At 37.8% G+C, this 9,678-nt stretch overlaps 1 protein-coding gene across 2 annotated transcripts; it reads right to left on the bottom strand.

Moving 5' to 3' along the window:
• Window positions 1-250: 250 nt before the first annotated feature.
• LOC143420528 (uncharacterized) lies at window positions 251-8,690 on the bottom strand. Of its 2 annotated transcripts, none has more exons than XM_076888708.1 (4): window positions 8,536-8,690; window positions 7,963-8,098; window positions 504-576; window positions 251-330 (listed from the first exon to the last, which is right to left on the bottom strand). In XM_076888708.1, exons 1-4 carry the CDS (start codon window positions 8,609-8,611, stop codon window positions 292-294), a joined length of 324 nt encoding a protein of 107 aa, XP_076744823.1. In that variant the 5' UTR covers window positions 8,612-8,690; the 3' UTR covers window positions 251-291. The 2 variants fall into 2 exon arrangements, with proteins under 2 accessions (XP_076744823.1, XP_076744824.1); XM_076888709.1 differs by lacking the exons at window positions 251-330; window positions 504-576 and adding exons at window positions 7,100-7,357; window positions 7,524-7,596.
• Window positions 8,691-9,678: the final 988 nt, after the last annotated feature.

Below are 9,678 nucleotides of genomic sequence, written 5' to 3'. Positions count from 1 at the left end.
TGATTTCTGCCGTCTGTGCTTCCTGGTGTCCTGAGATCATGACATCATCATGAGAATATGTTGTTACAGCAAGTACTAAATAATCACACACACCATTATAAATCTGAACTTAAAGGCTTTTATTGATTTATCTTTCTTCTCAGATTGAAGACAGAATAAGTAAACTTCAAACATTCATATTTCATGACATTTTAATAAATATTACTACAGGACTATTTTTAAGCTCCAGAAACAATTTACAAAAATAATCAAAATTTCTTAACAAATATTTCTGTTTCATCGTTTCCATCATCATGATTTAGAAATCACTGGAGGACACAGCAGAGTTCCCTGTGGAGGTGAAAGAGAGAAGGTGACATGAAAAGAAGAAGCACCATTAGACAGATACACACAGTGTCGTTTTATTACCTATATTATAATCTTCACACTTTTGATAGAAAGTCACTGTTGGTTTTTCTAAACTTTGTGTTGACATTTTTTTTTATAAATATTTTGTTTCTCACCTCATTTATTTTCCTTTTAAGCCACTCGGTGTTTGGTCTGAGGAAAAATGTTCTTCCTGCACGTGTTTTGACCCTGGAAGAAAAAAACAGAAGAATAAAGAAAGAAGTTTAGAGCGAAGAAGACAAATTAAAGGATTGGACATTTTCACTTTATTGTTAACTGAACATGTGCAGGGTCCATTTTGCATTATGCTGTGAGAGAACAGCTCAGGTTTCCTCCAAGCTCATAAGCACAAACTCACAGATTCCCCAACGTCACCACATTAGAAACAATCACAGAGCAAACAGTAGTGCTGTATGTTAGAGAGGGGAACATTTATCTGCTACATCAAGGTTTCAGTGCAAATCTCATTTTCATTGTTGTGTTTGTGGATTTTTAATCAAGAATTCATTTCTACATTTTATTTGGTTAAATTGTATTTAGAAGAAGTTCTACTTACACATAGCCATCTGGTCTGTTTTGTTCAAAGCAGCTGATGATGTTTTTTGCCCATTTAGGTGCAGACATGTTTATTACACCACTGTTAGAATGTGTTTTATAGCTGGTTTTCCCCACGAAGTCAGCCCCTGCAGCACATCATCACACACATTGTCATTATTTTTCAAACCCTTTAAGATATCATGGAGACTGAAACAATCTCAACTCTCAGATGTTGTATAAATAATTTACTGATGCAGTTATTATGTTAATTTCAAAAAATTACATAGCTGACAACAATACAACTGGATTTAATCAACCATATAGATTTTATTAAATGCAGTTGACAGTAATTTGTCCAGAAACAGCTGCTCTGTTACAGTCTGTGCTAGCTTTAGTCTCTTTTCGCACAGTTAGTTGTCAGTTAGAAAGTTACATTAAGGTCAGATAGATTCATAACCATGTTGAAAAACAGGCTTTTAGCTGTTGTCACTGAACTTTCACAACAGAGCAAACTCCAGAAATAAAAAGTGTACCTGATACAGAGATGAGCATCATCACACTCAGGGAGATCAGAAGAATCAGGCGGCTGGTGGAGAGACTCGAACACATGTTGAGACGCTGAAAGGCACCAAATCTGAGTCTGGATCTGAGCTGTGAACAGGTTTGTTACCAGCTGATGAACTTGTCAAAGTGTGACAGCGGCTCATCTTATATACTGTAGCTTGTGACTGAATTAGGGGCTGTTTGGTGATGTATTTACACAAAAATAAACACTGATGGAAACACGACAACCACAGACTGCTGTGGCGTGCAGCTTCCTTTCTCGTGTTGAGGTTTGTTGTACAGCTCAATGTGTCTGTAATGGGTTTAAACCTGATAATGTGTACTATAAACTGGAAATATATGAACAGTCATCCCACAAGTATTGACATTTTATAGTAGTAATATTAACATTACTAACAGCAGTAGCAGTAGGAGCAGCAGTACGCTGCTGTGAAACAAGTGTTGTTCTGCTGTCAGACAACATATATTATTTATCCAATTCATAAATAATATTATTCATCCTTCAAACACGCACACACATATTTTGTTTTCAAACTCCATTGGGGTTTATTTCACACCTCATACAGAGTTCGTCACGCAATGTCAAAGGTATGTGCCTTTTTTCACGTCACGCTGTGCGCCACGTTATAGACCCTGTGCACGAGAAAATGCTAACTTCCTGTTTTAAGACCAGATGTAAGGTTGTACGGTTCTGGTTGCTTTATTTTGCAGTCAACTGCTACTGCGAAGGTGGACTCAAAAATCATGACCAAAACTCGAAAACGGAAAGATTACTTTAGGTTACAAAGAGCAGAGGGTGTGAACACTCACCACTGCTGTGTCATAAAAAATCAAATGATCAATTTTGATGTTCGAAGTGTGTAGATCGATTGTTTGTTTACATCACTCAACATAAGCAGAACTGCATTACTGCATGCAGAAGACACATCGTCCACATTCAGAAGCACATCTCTGTATAGTGACTGTTCTTATGATTTAACAGGCCAATGTCCAGCATTCAAACTACAGGTGAACAATAGTCAAAGCCAGATGTTTCCCCATTATGTCTATATAAGTACACACCTACACAGCATGTCAACAAACCGTGAAAAAAAGCCACAGGACATAAAAAAATACATGAATGATTGTGGGCAAGGGTCTCTATATGTTAGTATTTACGAAGGGTATGTTGGAACTTATCTTCACAATTACAGTGGTCCCTCGCTATAACGCGGTTCACCGTTTGAAGCCTCGCCTTGCATGATTTATTTTTTTTTTAAAGCGCATTGTGTTCTGTGTCCCGATCGGCTGTAGATCATTGTCATCTCCCCCATGCCATGCCGTGCTCCCCTCAACAGCACAGAATCGCTACATCGATCACTAGCAGTGTCCAAGCGTTTCATTTTTTTTTCCTTTTCATACCGTGCCCCCCCTGCAATGGCTCTGCGCCCCCCCCCCCCCCCCCCCCTCCCCCACAGGGGGCAGGCCCCACACTTTGGGAAGCTCTGGTTTAAATGGATTGTTGAGTAGTCCGTCGCATCTCTAATAAACAGATGGGGAATGAATGTTTTTGTTTCACTCTTTTGTTGACTTGTTGGAAACTTGCACACAACTTAGTTTATTAATGACAAATCTTTAGTTTAATCCTCTCTGAAATGTAGAGAAAAGAAAAGAGAGAGCAGGAAAGGTAAAGTTAGTTATTTTATTACATACAGAGAAGTATTTTAACATGTTTTATTACAAATGTTCCCTCGGTGTGTGGAAAGGCTTTCCATTGGCTGAGCACGGGGACTCTCTGTGACGTGATCTTCCACCAGTTTCGTTCCTGTTAATCTGTGGGTGTTGATTTTATTAGTGGTTTGTACCTCCCACATCTGAATTCATGGTGGTTTCCTTTCAAAGACAACTCAGAATAAAACAGTGACATTACTGGGTGATCAGCTTCTGTGGCCACATTTAAGAGGACTTTCCCTGTGACTTTGTCTTTAATAGCGTTTAATGAGTGGGCTTCACAGAAACTGCTTCTACACTTAGTAATTGTCAACAGGTACAGACCTTAAATTAGAGGCTTAAGATTACCATTTAGTGATCTTTAACACAAGGTACGTGATGATCTATTTCCAAACTTTATTAATAAAGTGTTTGAGCTCAGGGGAAAAAATATGTTTAAAAAAGCAGGTGGAAGAGCACAGACCACGGCCCGCGGGCCATTTGCGGCCCACATCACCTCTACTTGTGACCCGCATATTGATGTGAAGAAATGTTTTTTAAAAATATTATTTGAAAAATGATTTCATATGAAGGCAATAGGAGCAGAGTGTTACAGGCATGGCCCTTTACGACTGTAGCCGCATGGGCGGTGTAGTCCGTGCTGCAGGGAGAACATGTGGGACCGCCCCTCCCGCTGTTCGTGTGCGAGCGCGATGGTGGGAGAAAAAGCAAAGTCGAAAAGTACGAGGTGCTAGCGACCACAAACGGGAGCTGGAAGCATGTATATATTATGATAATGGCCACTGCAGCCAAAAAGAGTGCCTGATGAGCCCAGTTCTAAGTAAGCTGTTAAGACTCGACTCTACACCATGTTCGTGTTAAAACAAGCAAAACATTACATTTTTGGAAATATTAGTGGGTGTTTTCTTTTCTTTTCTTGTTTTTTTTTGTACTACTTGAACACTAAAGTGGCCCTCCAATGAGATGACGGTGCTAGAAGTGGCCTGCCATAGACAGTAAGACAGAGGTAGCCATGACAGTGATGTCATCTACTGGTTTCCTTCTGGGTTGTTCCTTATTTTCCTAGTTAATTTCATCTTATAGCAAATTGATTACACACTCAAAGAATTTGTGTTTATATACAATTGTTTGAACCTTTGACCCCACACTTGGTTAGATGGCTCCACAAGTCATTCTAGACTAGTATAAATATACAGTGAGTTCCTGTCGTTCAAAAGTCAATCCAACGAAGACTGTCAAACAAACTCCTTTTATGTTGCTGTATTAGGGACTTCTTTGTGGAAAATATTACACTTGTGTGTGCCACCAACTGTTCAGGGTCAGCTGGCATGTTAAGTTCATCTTGGTCACAGACATGTAGAGTTCATGTAGCTGTTGCGTCACATTTGATGATTCCTTTTCTGCCTGGCACCTGTGGACCGTGTTCATTTCACTTATAGTTGTTTGGCTGTGTGATGTACCGAGCAGCGAAGGAAACTTAGACACAGGTTAAAGTCCAAAAAAAGGATAAAATGGAATTTTTATGTGACCCCAAAACATAATTGGTCAAATCAGGCAAAAAGAATCAAAATCTTGGGCCCATAAAAGAGGTCAAAATAACAGAACTCTGCTCAAAGTTAAAAGAAAAAACAAAACATACTGATAACTAAAAACTGACCTAACTGAAACTCGCTCTGCCCCTTTCCCACCTATTGGCTCCTTAATCAAGGGACTGAAGCAGCTGCAACGAAAGTAACTCAGAAAACAAAGATTAATCATACATAACAGTGTAAACTAAACGTGCACACGCATTTTAGAATGCAGTGTTATGTGGATATGTGAATTAATTCTAAACCAAAACCAGTTATTCAGTGTCCTGTAAATTAATTCTGTAAATATTGCTCCCCCTGGAGGTTCCCTGGATTCATCACATCTTAGAATAGAATAGAATAGAATACATCTTCAATTCAGTTCAATTGAATTCAGTTTTATTCATAGTTTTTATATATTTTTATTATATTTTAAAGAAAATTATTTAATGTAAAAGTAATTTTGAGTATATGGACTTGTTCTTATGTTGCACTTTTCTACTCTTTTGTATACCTTTACACAACTTTTTCATTCACCTAATCGCTTTTTCTAAGATGTTGTTAAATGCTTCCATTCCTACCTTTACACACACATTCATACTCTGATGGATTTATCCAAGAGCAACATTGGGTTGGTGTACAGACTGGGATTGAACCACCAACCTTCTGTTTAGTAGGTGACCCACATTATTGCCTGAGCTACAGCCACCCTGAAGTCATTGTGTGTTGAAAGTATGATCGTTATTTACTCATTAACTTCATTGTGTTTGTTAAACTATGTTAACACCTCAGCTACATCAGAGCAAACAGTGGAAAGCACTGGAATGTTTCAAGTTTTGTAATGAATCTTATCAAACATGAGAAATATCATTTAGAAAACAACTAAAAGATAAATATGACTACAAAACTGTTTTTAAAGCTCTATCAATAATTTGCATGAAAACTATCTACAGTTCATAACAAATATTTCTGTAAAATATTTGAACTAATAAATAAGCAGAACTGTTTCCAGTAGCTGTGTTGCTTAGAGAGAAGATGACATGAAAAGAAAAATAAGAAGCACCATTGGACAGATATACAAAGTGTCTTTTTATAACCTTTAATTTCATTTATAATCTTCACACTTTAGCTAAAATGTTACTGTTTTCAGTGAGCACCCACTGCTTTACACTCTCTCCCTTTAATCCCCTGGGTCCTAAAGTATTTTCAGCAAAATATGTTTAGTTTTCTTGTCCAGGTTATCTACGTATCCCTGTCTCTGATTGGTCATGTGCTGCCAACATCAACATGACCTCTTACCTCTTGCATTCATAGCTGGATACATAAACGGTGGGTTTATGTATCCAACACAGGGTCGGTGATTGTAGTCACCACCTTCACAAATGGCCACATGTTGTTGGATACAGACAAAAATATCAATGAATGAAGCAGTGGAAATAAACTTTCTCTAAAGGGTTTCTGGGCTCAGCCTCAGAAGGTGCTCAGAGTAGAGCTCCAGTATTTTGGGCTTCTAACGAGTACACCCTCTGAGTGAGCTGCTCTACCACTTTGAAGAGATTGAGAATTTTATTTCCCAGATTTATTTGTAAAAATAGGAGAAAACAAAGACAAGACATAAAGATAGAACCCTACACAACACAACAGTAATATGGAATTAAAGATGAACAAAGGAAGTGTAACTACAAGAATCCACAATCACTATAGCAATAAAAGACAAGTCACCGTTCTCCTTTCTCTGATTCGTGCCTGTTCCCAGTCTGAGTTGAAAGATGTTGCAACCTCTAATATGTATTTAGTGGACAGAGTGAGGAGGCTGCAGGAGGAGCTGTAATCAAGAAGGTACTGGTGTGTCTTTTCCTAATGTGTTTTTATGTTTTAAAACAAGGCGAGGATGTCTGAGTGTGTTGACTTCCTGTTTCATCTGCTCTTATATCTCTTTCTCACCTTTTCCACTGGCATCTGTAGTGAGAGGTGCTAAAGCGTGAGGAGTGGGAATATCATGTGCAGCGTAAGGAATGATAATGGTGCGTGTTTCTTGAGGAGAGGGAGGCATGAGTGTCTGTGCTCAGTCTGCTGCTCCTGCAACCCAGCATTAATGAAATAAAACTAATGAAATTTAACATAAACGGGAAATGTGCATTCTCCTCCACTAGAGTCATGGGGGTATCTGATGTGTTCATTTTAATTTTATATACATCTACATTTTATTCGCATCTCACATGCAGCACCTCACAGCTGTGATATCTCATTAGTTACTTTTTTTTTTACAGTAATTAGTAAATGATCACACAGACCATTAAAGAATGCAGTTTCAAAGGCTTTTATTGATTTTGTCTTTGTTCACAGCTTGAAGATAGAATAAGAAAAAATCGAACATTCATATTTAATGACATTTTTACTAAATATGAAAACAAAAGTGGTTTTTAATTTCTATCTATAATTTACAAACAATAATCAACATTTCTTAACAAATATTTCTGTAAAAGTGTGAAATCATAAATCTGCAGAACTGTTTCCATTTGCTGCTTTACTTTGCTTCATCGTTTCCATCATCTTCATTTAGAAATCGCTGGAGGACACAGCAGAGTTCCCTGTGGTGGTGAAAGAGAGAAGGTGACATGAAAAGAAAAACGAGAAGCACCATTAGACAGATATACACAGTGTCTTTTTATAACCTATATTACACTTTTGATAGAAAGTCACTGCTGGTTTTTCTAAACTTTGTGTCCACATTTTTATAAATAATTTGTTTCTCACCTCATTTATTTTCCTTTTAAGCCACTCGGTGTTTGGTCTGAGGAAAAATGTTCTATTTCCACTTGTTTTGACTCTGGAAGAAAAAATAAAAGAATAAAGAAAGAAGTTTAGAGACAGGAAGACAAATCAAAGGATTGGACATTTTCACTTTATTGTTAACTGAACATGTGCAGGGTCCATTTTGCATTATGCTGTGAGAGAACAGCTCAGGTTTCCTCCAAGCTCATAAGCACAAACTCACAGATTCCCCAACGTCACCACATTAGAAACAATCACAGAGCAAACAGTAGTGCTGTATGTTAGAGAGGGGAACATTTATCTGCTACATCAAGGTTTCAGTGCAAATCTCATTTTCATTGTTGTGTTTGTAGATTTTTAATCAAGAATTAATTTCTACATTTTATTTGGTTTAAGTGAATTTAGAAGAAGTTCTACTTACTCATAGCCATGAAGGCAGCCTGGTCTGTTGTCTTCAACGCAGCTGTTGATGTTTTTTGCCCATTGAGGTGTAAACGTGGTTCTTGCATTTTGCTTAGAATGATCTTTATAGCAGTCATTTACCACGTGGTCAGCCCCTGCAGCACATCATCACACACATTGTCATTATTTTTCAGGGCCTTTCAGATATCATGGAGAATGAAATAAACTGAGCTTTCAGATGTTGTATAAATAATTTACTGATCCAGTTATTATGTGTAATATGAAAAATCACATTACTGAAAAAAATACACCTGTCTTTTATCAGTGGTACATATCTAGAAGTCGTGTTTTAAATTGGTCCAGAGTGGCTCCCAAAAAAAACCCCAAACCCTCTTTTAGTCAGTTATAATTTGTCCAGAAACACCTGCTCTGCTACAGTCTGTGCTAGCTTTAGTCTCTTTAGACACTATTAGTTATCAGGTAGTAAGTTGCATTAAGACCAGATAGATTTATAACCATGTTGAGAAACAGACTTTTAGCTGTTGTTACAGAACTATGACAACAAAACAAACTCCAGAAATAAAAACTGTACCTGATACAGAGATGAGCATCACCACACTCAGGGAGATCAGAAGAATCAGGCGGCTGGTGGAGAGACTCGAACACATGTTGAGACGCTGAAAGGCACCAAATCTGAGTCTGGATCTGAGCGGTGAACAGGTTTGTTACCAGCTGATGAACTTGTCAAAGTGTGACAGCAGCTCATCTTATATACTGTAGCTTGTCACTGAATTAGGGGCTGTTTGGTGATGTATTTACACAAAAATAAACTCCCACAGAGTTGTGTGGTGGGTAGCTTCCTTCCTACTGTGTTGAGGTTTGTCATATAGTTTATTCCAGGTTAATAAGTTTCTGTTATGATTTTATACCTGATAATATCTATTATAAATGGACTATATGTCGTCTATTTATGGACTATATGTCATCACACAAAAGGGGCATTTTAGAGTAGTAGTTCCTAAGTAAGCTGCTGTGAAGTAATTGCATATGTGTTGTTTAATAACATATTTATAATTGCAATATCGGTACCATCTGTGAGGAGACGCTGGCTGCTGCTAATATACCAAGAAAGCTGCACAGATGCTGGGAAATCAAACTTCCCTTCTGAGAAGAAAATGGCCTACTTCATATACAAGACTAAAACAGAGGAAACAATGTAACTGACACTGATGAGCCAAGTCAGATGTTTTTTCTTCTTTCATTGACTTTTGCTCTCTATGATTTGCTTGTTTGGTAGTATTAATCTTAATAAAACAAAAGTTGTCAGGGTGTGCTGTAAGGTCAAAAACATGCTACCTTCAATGAACTTCGGCATCTGGATGAAATGAGAGCTCACTAAAGAGTACAGGGCATCATTCATCATCAAGCAAATTATCCTGTGTGGACATTAGGAGTTTACTCCACACATGTGTATAAACACTCACAGGCTCCAAAACTGTATAACTGGAGATGGCAATAACATTGCCTGGGTTGATGAATCTCGACTAGTAACAACATGTTTATGTATAATCGACGAGTCATGCACATCCCAGTTAGATACATGGACAATAAGTTTGCACCTGTTTAAATTAATGTGTCTGCTTGTCATATATTTGTTCTAAATGCTGCTGTTTTACACATCAAACTGAATCAACCCAGAAGTTCTGTCAGCACAGCCATCACACACAAACAAGAG

The sequence above is a fragment of the Maylandia zebra genome, linkage group LG9 (genome assembly GCF_041146795.1).
Source record: "Maylandia zebra isolate NMK-2024a linkage group LG9, Mzebra_GT3a, whole genome shotgun sequence".
In the NCBI taxonomy this organism is placed as follows: domain Eukaryota; kingdom Metazoa; phylum Chordata; class Actinopteri; order Cichliformes; family Cichlidae; genus Maylandia; species Maylandia zebra.
The sequence above is the reverse complement of the archived record's forward strand: the minus strand, read 5'-3'. Positions and strand labels throughout refer to the sequence as shown.

Coding starts and splice junctions, on each gene's coding strand:
- LOC143420528 (XM_076888708.1), bottom strand. CDS start 8,611: ATGTGTTCGAGTCTCTCCACCAGCCGCCTGATTCTTCTGATCTCCCTG. Junction 8,099..8,535: donor GATGCTCATCTCTGTATCAG/GTACAGTTTTTA, acceptor GATGTGCTGCAG/GGGCTGACCACGTGGTAAAT. Junction 331..503: donor TTAAAAGGAAAATAAATGAG/GTGAGAAACAAA, acceptor TCACCTCCACAG/GGAACTCTGCTGTGTCCTCC.